Raw genomic sequence first — 13,300 nt, forward strand, 5'->3', positions numbered from 1 at the left:
AGACCCCCGAGCTACACTAATACTTCCTATTCATGATGTGTTCATTCTTAGCCTTTTAGCTTCTTTGGGTAACTGACAAAATAGGCAATTAGATGATTCTAATAATGGCTCTATCAAGCCAAAGTCCAAATATAGTGATTTAGATTGACTAGCTTTGGTTGAAGCTAATTCAGGCCTCGCTTGCAAAAACCTCTCAGTAGTTTGCTACTAAAATTAATGGGCCAGGCCCTGATGGGAAGGCAACCAGAGGATTGATTTCCCCCAAATTTCAGGTCCAAGCCAAATCAAAGTCATTCTTTGTGACATCACTTGCTCCTCCTAACCTCATTGGCTGGGTGACCATGGCAAGTGTCAACATTTCCAGCATTGTTGATTATTCTGGATAGCAGCACTGCTAGATCAGGTCCAAAATACCTGGATCAGAAGAAAAGCGACTGCAAAATTGTTTTATTTAATATTTATTTATATAGGGGGTGAGATTAGAAAAGTGGGGTTCAGCATTACCCCAGAAAAGTGGTCACACCTGCTTTGAGATCAACCTCCACACCTCTGACTGAATCGCACCATCCACAATGGCAAAGGTACAAATCTCCGTAAGAGGGTTAGGGTCAGGCGGCACAAGGAGAAAATATCTGTTGTGAGCTCCACATAGGTGTCAGGAAAGGCATCCGGGCAGTAAATGCTCAGCTCCATTCAGTTGCCGCGACCCCACCTTGATGCAATTATTTATTTATTTATTTTATTTATTAATGGGACTTATATGCCGCCCTATGTCCCGAAGGACTCAGGGAGGCTAACAACAATAAAATACAATAATACAGAAGTTAAAAGAAAATTAAATTAATGGCCCCTGTAGAATAAATTTAAAATTAAAATTAAAATAAGTTAAAAATTAAAAACATAATTAAAATCCCTGTCAGTCCAGGTCAGCCTGATGGAAAAGAAGTGTAGAAAAAAAAAAGGGTCTTTGACGATTAGTTTTACCTTTGGAGTGTCACTGGGGATTTCCCAAAGAACTCACCCTTGTGACTGAACTATTTTTTATTTACTTATTAGATTTTTAATCTCACTTTTATTTTTTATAAATAACTCAAGGCAGTGAAATATCTAATGCTCCTTCCTCCTCCAATTTTCCCCACCACAACAACCCTGTGAAGTGGGTTGGGTGAGAGAGAGAGGAGAGAGACAGAGAGAGAGAGAGAGAGGGAGAGAGAGAGAGAAGAGAGAGAGAGAGAGAGAGAGAGAGAGAGAGAGAGAGAGAGAGAGAGAGAGAGAGAGAGAGAGAGAGAGAGAGAGAGAGAGAGAGAGAGGAGGGAGGGAGAAAGAGAGGGAGAGGGGAGAGAGAGAGAGGGAGAAAGAAAGAGGGATAGATAGAGGGAGAGGGAGAGAGAGAGAGAGAGAGGGAGGGAGGGAGAAAGAGAGGGAGAGGGGAGAGAGAGAGGGAGAGAGCGGGAGGGGGAAATGGCCCAAAGCAGGTTAGCAAAATCACCTCTGGACTGAGGGCAGGGTGTGACTGTGTGTCTCCATTTCTGAAACAGACCAGCATCTTGAAAAAAACTCTGAAGCAGACGGAGCCCCTGGAAGATCTCTCTGCAACCAACAAGAGTCTCCGTCTCCAGGTAGAGGAACTGAGAGGGACCTTAGCCTGCTTGGATGCTGAGAATCAGATGTTTCTCAAAGACAAGGAATGCATCAAAGGGCAGCAGAAGTCTCTCCGGGACACAGTGAATGACCTTAAGTCCACAATAGAACACCTGCAGAAAACGGTGGAGGACATCAGAGAAAAGCTGGACCAGGCCAACATGGCGATCCAAGAATTAGCGCTGCAGAACAAGTCTTTGGTGAAAGCCAACGAAGACCTCAACGAGGAAATGCACGAGGCCACCAGCCAAGTGGCCGTCTTCAAAGACGACAAGCCTGGCCAAGAGGACAACCTCGAAGAGATGCAGAACCTTCCGTCAGAGGTTCAAAAGTCCCTGCGTAATCTGGAGGACAAACTGGCTAAGGTGGAGCACAGCTTCCATGTGGAGAAAATCCATTCTAGCCAACTGAAGGAGAAAGTTACAGATCTTCAGAAAGTCAGAGAAGACAGGAGGAAGCGCATCAAAGATCTGCAAAACCAAGAGGATCTCTGCGTGCAGCAGGCCACGTTTGTGCGGCTGGACCAGGAGAACCAGATGCCAGCGGGCGTCCTGACGCATGAACTAGTGGAGGCCAGGCTGGTGGGGGTGGCCGGGGACTGGCCAAAGGAAAGGAAGGTTCTGCATTGGTTATGGACGGCAGCCAAAATTCTGATGATGTTGCTCTTTGGCTGCTGTCTGTTCCTTGGCCTTGTCTTGGCATACACTCACTTTTTTAATCCGCTGTTCATCTCTCACAGCCTTTTGGTGCTCCTCAGTGACCAGAGCATTGACAGACTTGTGCGCCGTTTCTCCCCTTATCTCGAGTGGAGAAATGATGGCCTTTTACCTTTTTGACAAGCAAAAGGAATCCTTTCTCTCCTGTAGTTGTACATATGAAGAACCTTTGTATATGTGTAATATAATAATAATAATAATAATAATAATAATAATAATAATAATAATAATAATAATAATAATAATAATAATAATTTTATTTATATACCGCCCTTCTCCCGGAGGACTCAGGGCGGTGAACAGGGCAAGCATAAAAAATACAGAGATACAAAAGTTAAAAGGGATTAAATATATGCCCAACTAAAAACAGTAAATACAAATATTAAAATAACAATAAAAAACCCCACCCATCCCCCATCAGGCCAGGCCGGCTTGTTCAAATAAGAATGTCTTTAGATCGCGACGGAAGGAGCGAAGGTCGGGCACCATCCGGAGCTCAATATATATATGTATGTATGTATATATGTATATGTGCATGTGCGTATACATGACACTATCTTTTTTCTTTTTTAAAATTTCTATTAGCTTTTGCTTAGTTAAAGAAAGTCAAAAATAAAAATTATTGAATCCTACTGGTTTTCCTTGTGCAACTTACCTGGGGTTGGGGTGGGGTGTGGAAAATATGCTCAGAAGCAAGTTCTGGTGAGCAAACCCTAACTGTTTCCCATGGGATCCGGTTAACTTGAAGAGAGCTCAATGCGCTTGGTAAAATAATTGTAAAAACAAAAGCTCTTCTCCTTTTTTGTCCAAATGAACGAATGCAAGACACAGTGCCAGCCATTCTTCTCACTCTTCCTCCTCTGCTATGTCCTGCATGCTGAGGATTTGCGTTGGCCATGAAGGATGTGCCTAGTGTGTTTTGTCTCCCATGTTTTAATGTGCTGGCCACTCCACATCGGTCAACCGGAATGGACAACTCGCCACAGCCAACTTGCCATGGCCAACTCAATGTAGCCAACTCACCGCAGGCCAACTCGCCATGGGACAATTCAACAATTCAATTTCATTATTTACAATCATTTTAAAAATTATTTTAAGTTTTGACATTCACATTTCATTTTGTCCTTCCTTTGGCATCCTTTCTTTAATGAATTTATTCTGTTGAAAGAAAAATCTTCCATCAGGATCCAGTCCAAGCCGGGAATAAACAACATGGAGACTGCTTTAGAAAGAAGGTTGTAGTTTATTGAAGAGGAGAGCCAGACAAAAAGACGGCTCTGGAAAAAGAGACCACATGGAGCAGAGTGATGGGCTTTTATACCTTCTGGGGCTCTTTAGGTTGTTTCCTGTTCCTATTTGAGGCTTTGTATTCCTGTTTCATGTGTTTTGACCTGAGTCTGAGTGTGCCCTTTTGGTATTGGTGGGTTAATCCTATTATGTCTCCTGTCCTTAGAATTTGGGTGGGGGTATGTAGATTTTAGGTGTCTTTGTCTTCCTAATTTCTAGCTTCCTGGCTCCAACCTTGCTGAATGGATTATTGCATTTGCATTTCTAAAAGCTGGCGTCTGCCTATTCTAGACTTTTATAAGACTTGTGATGGTGTAATGGTTAGAATGCATCATTGCAGGCTAATTCTGCTGACTGCCAGCTGTTCGATCCTGACCGGTTCAAGGTTGACTCAGCCTTCCATCCTTCTGAGGTCAGTAAAATGACTCAGATATTCTGAGTTTGTAAACCGCTTAGAGAGGGCTGTAAAGCACTGTGAAGCGGTATATAAGTCTAAATGTTACTGCTATTATCAGAAGACTATAAACAATCCTTCTTTCCTTACAACCAGACATGTCAAACTCGCGACGTCACATGACGTCGTGCAACGTATCGGGAGAGTTTTGCCATTGCCGGCAATGGGGTGGGCATGGCTTCCGGATTGTTGTATACGTAGATTAGTAGGGGAGTGGTTTTCCACCGGCGGGAAATCCACGACCCCGGGTTGGATGTTGTTTCCTTGGCAGGAGATTCCGGGCCGGGGGTTGGCTAGCGTCCAGCGGCTGCTGGACGTATATATATTAGCTACCCGGGCTGGGCAGCTCAGTTCACTACATGTGTATCAATAAACATCACTGTTACAATTGCCTCGCTGTGTGTCGTCGATCCGAACACAACAGTGGCGACGAAGGTGGGATTCGTCGGAACAGCGAAGGAATAGGCGGAAGCAAGCTACATGCGGAAGCGGGAGATTTGAACCGCCGTCAGCCGAAAAGCTACTGATCGCCGGAAAGCTGCTGATCTCCGCAACACAAAAGCGAACATGGCACAAGTAGGATCGCTGAAGGAATTCGATCCTAACTACCCGGAAGACTGGGAGGAGTACGTCGGCCAGGCCGAGGGGTTCATGCTAGTGAATGGCATAACGGACGACCGGAAGAAGGCGGCAGCACTCCTGACCATCAGCGGCACGCCGGTTTACCGGGTCGCTGTAGGTCTGTGCCAACCGGCACCGGTGGCAAGCGTATCGTACGCAGATCTTCTGGCTAAGCTAAAGGTTCACTTCACCCCCAAGAGGTCGGAACTTTACTGGAGGCGAATATTCGAGAAAAGGAACCAGAAGCCGGGCGAGTCAATAACCCAATTCGTAGCTGCCGTAAGGGAAGCCGCCCTACGCTGCAAATATGACAATTTAGAAATCCGGATCCGAGATAGAGTGGTCCTTGGGCTGCGAGATGAACAATTACAAAATAGAATAATCGCGAAGCCCCCAGGAAACTTGCAGGAGGTCCTGGATGAACTACTCACCTATGAGTCTAAAGGGAGACGCGACCCCCCCCACAATAGCAATGGCGCCGCAACTGAAATTAACCTGGAAAGCCATGTGGACGGTGGGGAGGAGGACTACCCATGGGAATCGGACATAGATGAAATCACCCGGAGGGTCGGAAAGATGCCGGCAAGGACCAACCGCCCAGACGGCGCAGACCGTTCCAGAAGACAACAGCCACCACCACAACAAAGATCCATGAGGGAGAGTTCAACCCGACTGAGAGACCCCGACGCTAAGTGCGGTAGCTGCGGCAGCAGTCACCCTACCATGCAAAGTCAATGGGGAAGCCAGATTCATTTAACAATGGCGGCAGGAAATGTTGTAAAATAGGGCAAAACTCACTTAACAACTGTCTTGCCTAGCAAGAGAAATTTTGGGCTCAGTTATGGCCATTAACTCGAGGACTACCTGAACTTAGGGAAGGAAAGGGAAGGTGGCATTTGCGGTCAAGAATGTCCGGGCAAAGATGTGGAGGTAGAAAGCTCAACACTGATCATGTTTTTTTAAAAAATGCCTAGACCATGGCCTGCTTGCTCTCCGCAGGGAACACGCTTTAAGGGAGTTAATTAACAGCATTCACATGAAAAGAGGAAGGAGTGTATCTACCAGCATACCTGCAGGACAGGCAAGCTATAAATTCATTTAGAGAATACGTAAGGTAAGAGTGTGGACATTGAGACTTTGGAAAAAGTTTAGAGAAGAGCAACTAAGATGATCAAAGGCCTGGAGATTAAAACATATGAAAAATGGTTGTAGGAATTGGGTCTGGCTGGTCCAGGGGTAGGCAACCTTGGCTCTTTTATGACACGTGGACTTCAACTCCCAGAATTCCTGAGCCAGCACGGCTCAGCTTGGAAACCTCTCCCTTTCCCCTCAGCATGGCTGGCTCAGGAATTCTGGGAGTTGAAGTCCACGAGTCATAAAAGAGCCAAGGTAGCCTACCCAAGGTCTAGTCTAAAGAAAAGAAAAAGTAGGGGAGACATGATAGTCATATTCCAGTATTTGAGGGTCTGCCACAAAGAGGAGGCGGTCAACTTATTTGCCAAAGCACCGACAAGAAACAATGGTTGGAAACTGACCAAAGAGAGAAGCAACCTGGAATTAAGGAGAAACTTCCTGACACTGAGGACAATTAACCAGTGGAACGTCTTCCCTCCAGAAGTTGTGGGTGCTCCATCCCTGGAGGTTTTTAAGAAAAGACTGGACATTCACTTGACTGAAGTGGTATAGGATCTCCCGCTTGAGCAGGGGGCTTGCACTAGAAGACCCCCCCCCAAAGGTCCCTTCCAGCTCCGTTCTGACGTGCCCGCGTGTATGGTGCAAATCCAATGCGTTGGGCTGGCTTAAGAGATCAATTTTGCAAGCGAAGGTGTCGCGGGAAGGTAAATCTCTGCGAATGCTAGCCCGGACCAGATCGCAAACCCCATCATCCACAGGCAACGCGCTAGCGACACCAGCAGAGCCGCGAAAGACCCGCGGTCTCTGCAGCCCCCGCCTGCCCGGGGACTGGAAGGACCCGAGGGGGCGGAGCGGATGGAGGAAGGGGGCGGAGCTTCAGTGTCCCCGCCTCGGAATTCCCAGGAAGAGGCGACGTCATTCGTTTCGCCGAACGCTCGCGTGGCCGCGGCTGCTTCCGCCATGGAGGAGGAGGAGGAGGAAGCATGGTTGATGGACTCTCTCAGGCTGTGAGTCGCCTTCCCTGGCCCGGAGGGGAAAGACAATTCCCATCCTCCCCAGCCAAGCCTCCTCCCCGACCTGCCCCAGAATGATGGGAGTTCTACCCTCGTGCCTGGGAGGGAGGGAGGGGATCCTCAGTGGGTGTGAAGCGCCCCCCCCCCAGCCTTCCCCTCCCCCATGTCTCCCCCCACACACACACACACTCGACTTCAGTCTCTCATTTTAGCCAAGCGGGGTTTCGTTTCCAAATTCGAGCAAAAAGAAAAGAAGAAATAGGGGAGACGTGATAGCATGTTCCAGTATCTGAGGGGCTGGGCCAGGTTGTTCACCAGAGCACCAGAGGGCAGGACGAGAAACAATGGTTGGAAACTGACCAAAGAGAGAAGCAACCTGGAATTGAGGAGAAACTTCCTAACAGTGAGGACAATTAACCAGTGGAAGAGCTTGCCTCCAGAAATTGTGGGTGCTCCATCACTGGAGATTTTTAAGAAGAGACTAGACAATCACCTGTCCCAGATGGTGTAGGTTCTCCTGCTTGAGCAGGGGGCTGGACCAGAAGACCTCCAAGGTTTCTATTCTATTCTATTCTATTCTATTCTATTCTATTCTATTCTATTCTATTCTATTCTATTCTATTCTATTCTATTCTATTCTATTCTATTCTATTCTATTCTATTCTATTCTATTCTATTCTCTATTCATCTTGGATCCCTTTCCGATCCTTTCAATGGGCGATGCATTGAACGCCACCCTGAGAAACAACTGGCTGATGGGAGGGAATGGATGGGGTGGGGCGGGGAGGGGGTGTGTCTGTTCCTGGCTTTGCCATTGCATTAGTCCTTGCGATATCATTGGATTGCTAGCCTAATGAATGGGGTGCTTTCAAGGTGCCTCCCACCCACCCCTCCGAACCCCCCCTTTGCCATTGGAGTGGTCAAGCAAAGGTCAGTTGCAAGCCGGCTTTCCCACCAACTCCTAACCTTGACTGGCCATCTTGGTCTGTTTTTTTCTACTCCCAGTCTAGCTTGTTGGCCTTTCCATTCATTATGTGCCTTCAAGTAGATGTCGACCATTAACTACCCCATAGTAGATTTTCTCATGACAAACCAGGTTATGTTGTGGCTTTTCAGTACTGTGTGAACTCAGAAAATGGCTTAATTTGGGGACCTGTTTTAAGTGTTACTTAAAACCACAATAGAGACCAGAATTTCCACTGCTAATCAAATCACTTGTTAAGCGAGTCGAGTTTAGCAATTCACTGCCATGGCTAACTGAATCACCTGGTCCTTAAGCAAATCTGGCTTCCCCTCGTTGATCCTGCTTGTCGGAAGCCAGCTGAGAAGATTGCAAATGAAGATCACATGACCCCCTAGTCAGCACAAAGTCAGTTGCCAAGCACCCTAATTTTGATCACCCACAGGCAAGCTGTTATGGCTGTAAATGTAAGGACCGTCCATAAGTCACTTTTTTTAATGCCATTGTAACTTTGAAAACACAGGGACGCGGTGGCTCAGTGGGTTAGGACACTGGGCTTGTCAATCAGAAGGTCGGCAGTTTGGCGGGTCGAATCCCGAGTGCCGCATAACAGAGTGAGCGCCTGTTACTCGTCCCAGCTTCTGCCAACCTAGCAGTTCGAAAGCACGTAAAAATGCGAGTAGAAAAATAGGGACACCTACGGTGGGAAGGTAACAGCATTCCGTGCGCCTTTGGCATCTAGTCATGCCGGCCACATGACCACGAAGACGTCCTCGGACAAGCTCTGGCTCTTCGGCTTTGAAATGGAGATGAGCACCGGCCCCTAGAGTCGGAAACGACTACACGCATGTGTGGGGGAACCTTTACCTTTACCTTTAACTTTGAAAAGGTTGTTAAATGGTTGTAAGCCAAGGACTATCTGTAGTTACCAGCATGAGTCTTGCCTTGAAGTGCTCCATCTACTGATGATCTTGCTTATTATTGCACTATTCCAGGAGTCTTCAAACCTGGCCCTTTTGTGACCTGTGGACTTCAACTCCCAGAATTCCTCAGCCAGGCACATGTGCCTGGCTGAGGAATTCTGGGAGTTGAAGTCCACAAAGTCATAAAAGGGCCAAGTTTGAAGATCCCTGCACTATTCAGACAACCCCAAGGTTTGCAGGTCCAGGTGATGCTCCCCTGTTCTAGCCTCAAGATGGGAGCATTGCTGTCTTCAGTGGGGCAGACCATTGACTCTTGACCCTTCTAAATATTCCTCCCCCCCCTTTCAACTTGCTTAGATACAACGACCTCCATCTCTTTGAACTTCCCGGGCCCACCAGAGTCATCGAATGGACAGGGGACCAACGTGAGTGACCGTTCATTGCCTTTCAAGGTTTGACCTGGATGAGTTGGGGTCAGCTGCTGTGTGTGTGGGGGGGTTCCTGAGAAGGGTTTTTTTCCCCAGGGTTCCACATTTCCATGCCATGGAGATGGATCGTGATTTCCTCCAAGATCACCATCTGCCTCTCTGGTAGAGTAGATCATGAAATGGGATCCCCTTTCTGGGAAGGCTAAGTTGAAAATAATTGCTCCGATGGGCTAGGTAAGAAGAGGGCTTAAAAATGTGGGTTCCCAGTAAGCACAGGTAGTCCTCAACTTACAACCAACACTGGAACCAGAATGAGTGTAGCTAAGAAGGGGTTGTTAAGCGAGCTGGATTTTATGAACTTTTTTTTGCCATGGATCAGTGGTGGGATTCAGCCGGTTCCCACCACTTTGGCAGAACCGGTAGCTAATTTTTTTGTTGCCCAGGCCCAGAATGGACTTCCAGAAGCGGCATCCACACAGAGAACCAGTGGTTCACATATTTGAATCCCACCACTGCCATGGTTGTTAAGTGAATCGCTAGTGGTTAAGTAAATTATGTGGTTGTTAAGTGAATCAGGCTTTTACCCATTAACTTTGTGTGTCAGAAACTGGCTGGGAACATTGCAAACGATTATCACGTGATCCCAGGAGCCATAAATATTGCAAATATGTGTGCCCATAGCCAAGCACCCAACTTTTGATCACATGACCGTGGGAATGCTGCGATCATTTTAAGTGGGAGGACAAGTTGTAAGTCACTTTTTTCAGTGCCATTGTAACTTTGGTTCCTAAATGATTGGTTGTAAGTTGAGGACAACTTGCAATGTGGCCACCTTGCCTGATGACATTGCAACACTGAGAATGACTGTGATTCTCTCCCCAGGCATTTGTGTCGCTGGATACGAGGAGCAGGAACGAAATTTTGCAACTCCTTCTGCCTCCCAGGCTGCTTGCAAAACAAAATAAGGTAGAGACCACACTGGAAAGGTTGTCTGCAAGATGGCGGCTGCAAAAGGGTCGTGTGGAACTCACCTCCACTAAATGGAGGGACTGCTGTTAACTAAGCTGTTAACTTAGATGGCTTTTTAGGGAGACTGGATGAATTCACCCAGGATAGAAAACCCAATATCTGGATTTGCATTACGGGTAATGCTTGGCAATTGAGCAAGACATTTTCAAGTTAGTTTTGCCCCATTTTACGATGTTTCTTGCCACAGTTGTTAAGTGAATCACTGTCGTTGATAAATTAGTAACGTGGTTGTTAAGTGAATCTGGCTCCCAATAATAATTAGTCCTGTAATTCTATAGTCCAGTGATGGCGAAGCTTTTTGACACCGAGTGCCCCAAAAACGCGCCCCGCCCTGCCCACCCACAAGGCCGCCTCCCACCTCTAAGGCCTAGGCGGCCCTGTAGCGCCATGGTGGCCACGCCCTCTGCCCGTGACATGCAGCATCATCTGCGCGCGATGGGGCGTGAGGGCGGAGTCTTGTCCCTGCTGCCCAGGTGCCATGTCCTTGGCTGCACTGCTCCGTGTGGGCCGCGCCTGGGGGCCACTCTCCTATGGGGGAGTTTGCTGGTGTGGAGGGGGCCGCGGGGGGAGGCGGGGCTGGGGCGACGGTGCGCATGCCCACAGAGGGCTCTGCATGCTGCCTCTGGCACGTGTGCCATAGGTTCGCCACCACTGCTATAGTCCATATAATGGCTTTGCTTGATTTTCTCTTCTTCCAATAACATTCCCTTTTGCCAACCTTAAATTAATACAGTTCTTATTATTTGAATAAATGACCACTAAATATAAACATTTTCTCATGTTTCTGTAAATAATAGCCACCGGAATATAAAGCTTCTTTTCTCATTGATCATCTTGATTGCCTTGTCATAGATCCTGTTTACAATTTTTTTAAAAAAAATTTAAACCCAGACAACGCGCTGTCTACCAAATATTAAGGAGATTTATCTTAAAAATCAATAAAACATTTTTTTTTAAAAAAGAATCTGGCTTCCCCCTTGATTTTGCTTGTCAGAAGGTCGCAAAAGGAGATCGTGTGGCCCTGGGACAGAGCAACGGTCATAAGTGTGAACCAGTTGCCAAGCGTCTGGATTTTGATCACATGATCGTGGGGAAGCTGCAAAGGTCGTAACTGTGAGAAATGGTCCTAAGTCACTTTTTTTAGTGCCGCCGTAATTCTGAACGGTCACTAAATGTTGTAAGTCGAGGACTACTTGTATATAGGAAGTATCGGAAGACAGAAGTATCACCCCAAGCTTAGCCAGCAACCCAGAGCCTCTTGCCCAAACTGATACTCTCCAAATATGAGGATTACAGCTCCCATCATGCTGAATGGTTATTGGACCCGTATGTAGCCCAGGGTAGATATAACAGCTCTCGGGGTCCCCACGGTCACATGATCAAAATTTGGGCACTTGATGATCAGCGTGTATATTTATGACAGTTGCAGCATCCTGGGATCACGCGATTGCCCCTTGCAAACTGCCCAGCTAGTCTTTGACAAGCAGTGGGGGGAAGCCCTGTGATTCACTTAACAATGCAGTGATTCACTTAACCACGGCAACAAAGGTAAAACAAGGTGTGACTCATTTGACAACCACCTTGTTTGAAGCATCTAAAAAGAGTATAAATCATTCCCCACCATTCAGTTAGAACTGAAGAAGTGTCTTGGATGAGAAGCGAAATGTTTTCAAGGCAAAAAAACAACAACAAGAAAGTCAAGTTGTCTTTTGGAAAAGCCTTGCTTAGCAACGCAAATTCTGCTCTCATTCGTGGTCATAAATCAAGGATTACCTGTACGCAGCTATCCCAGTGGACCAAGAGGGACTCTGCTTCTCTTTCCCACAATCAGCCAAAATCATCTCGATGCTACCAGTAGCCAGAAGCACCAGCAGGGTACAGCCAGTGCAGATGTTAACTTTTTCCTTTTTATTTTATTTTATTTTATTATTTTATTTTATTTTATTTTATTTTATTTTATTTTATTTTATTTTATTTTATTTTATTTTATTTATTTTATTTATTTTATTTTATTTTTTTATTTTATTTTATTTTTTTATTTTATTTTATTTTATTTTATTATTTTATTTTATTTTATTTTATTTTATTTTATTTTATTTTATTATTTTATTTTATTTTATTTTTTATTTTATTTTATTTTATTTTATTTTATTATTTTATTTTATTAAAAAGTTGTACCCAATGTTATCTTGCTGTTCTGGTCTGTTTTATTTTCTTTCAATATGATGAGTGGATCCTTGGACTTTTTTTTTTTTTGCAGGGCTTATGTCCGGAGAGAGATTTCAAGGTTGAAAGGGGTGGAATCTGTGATCGCCCCATCTTCAGGCTCAAACATGTCCCGGGAACCAGGTAGGTGATTTAAGAGTCTTGTTGATGACAAGTTGAGTTAGGAATGCCTTGGTAAGGCTACACTTGGAATACAGCATCCAGCTTTGGTCACCACGATGTAAATAAGATGTTGAGACTCTAGAAAGAGTACAGAGAAGAGCAACAAAGATGATTAGGGGACTGGAGACTAAAACACATAAGGAACGGCTGCTGGAATTGGGTATGTCTAGTTTAATGAGGAGAAGGACTAGGGGTGACATGATAGCAGTGTTCCACTATCTCAGGGGCTGCCACAAAGAGGAGGGACTCAAGCTGTTCTCCAAAGCGCCCGAAGGCAGGACAAGAAGCAACGGATGGAAACTAATCAAGGAGAGAAGCAACTTAGAACTAAGGAAAAAATTCCTGACTGTTAGAACAATTAACCAGTGGAACAACCTGCCTCCAGAAGTGGTGAATGCTCCAACACTGGAGGTTTTTAAGAAGAGACTGGACAGCCATTTGTTTGAAATGGTATAGGGTCTCCTGCCTGAGCAGGGGGTTGGACTTGAAGACCTCCAAGGTCTCTTCCAACAACATTATTGTTCTTATTGTTGTTATTATTATTGTTATTAGAAGGCCTAAAAGGAGAAGCAAGAACTATATTTGAAAGAAACATTACCGGCCCTTAGGCATGGGTGCTAGCCTGGGCCAGAGATATGGTGGTCTTGTGAATACACTGGTGACTTTCCCATATTGCACACAGCCATGAGGTGGTTGACGGGACTG

At 45.8% G+C, this 13,300-nt stretch overlaps 1 protein-coding gene and 1 long non-coding RNA gene across 2 annotated transcripts; both read left to right on the top strand.

Moving 5' to 3' along the window:
* Positions 1–384: 384 nt before the first annotated feature.
* LOC308679333 (uncharacterized protein) lies at positions 385–2,477 on the top strand (the record flags this gene model as incomplete). Its single annotated transcript, XM_081346940.1, has 2 exons — positions 385–581; positions 1,539–2,477. The coding sequence occupies exons 1-2, from the start codon at positions 573–575 to the stop codon at positions 2,475–2,477; spliced, it is 948 nt and encodes a 315-aa protein (XP_081203066.1). The 5' UTR covers positions 385–572.
* A 4,347-nt stretch (positions 2,478–6,824) lies between these two features.
* Positions 6,825–12,760, top strand: LOC308679334. The gene is made up of 4 exons (XR_014028759.1): positions 6,825–6,860; positions 9,108–9,175; positions 10,061–10,144; positions 12,468–12,760. It is a non-coding gene; the product is annotated as an uncharacterized lncRNA (long non-coding RNA).
* Positions 12,761–13,300: the final 540 nt, after the last annotated feature.

This window comes from Vipera berus (genome assembly GCF_964194415.1).
Source record: "Vipera berus genome assembly, contig: HAP1_SCAFFOLD_210, whole genome shotgun sequence".
Classification (NCBI taxonomy): Eukaryota; Metazoa; Chordata; class Lepidosauria; order Squamata; family Viperidae; genus Vipera; species Vipera berus.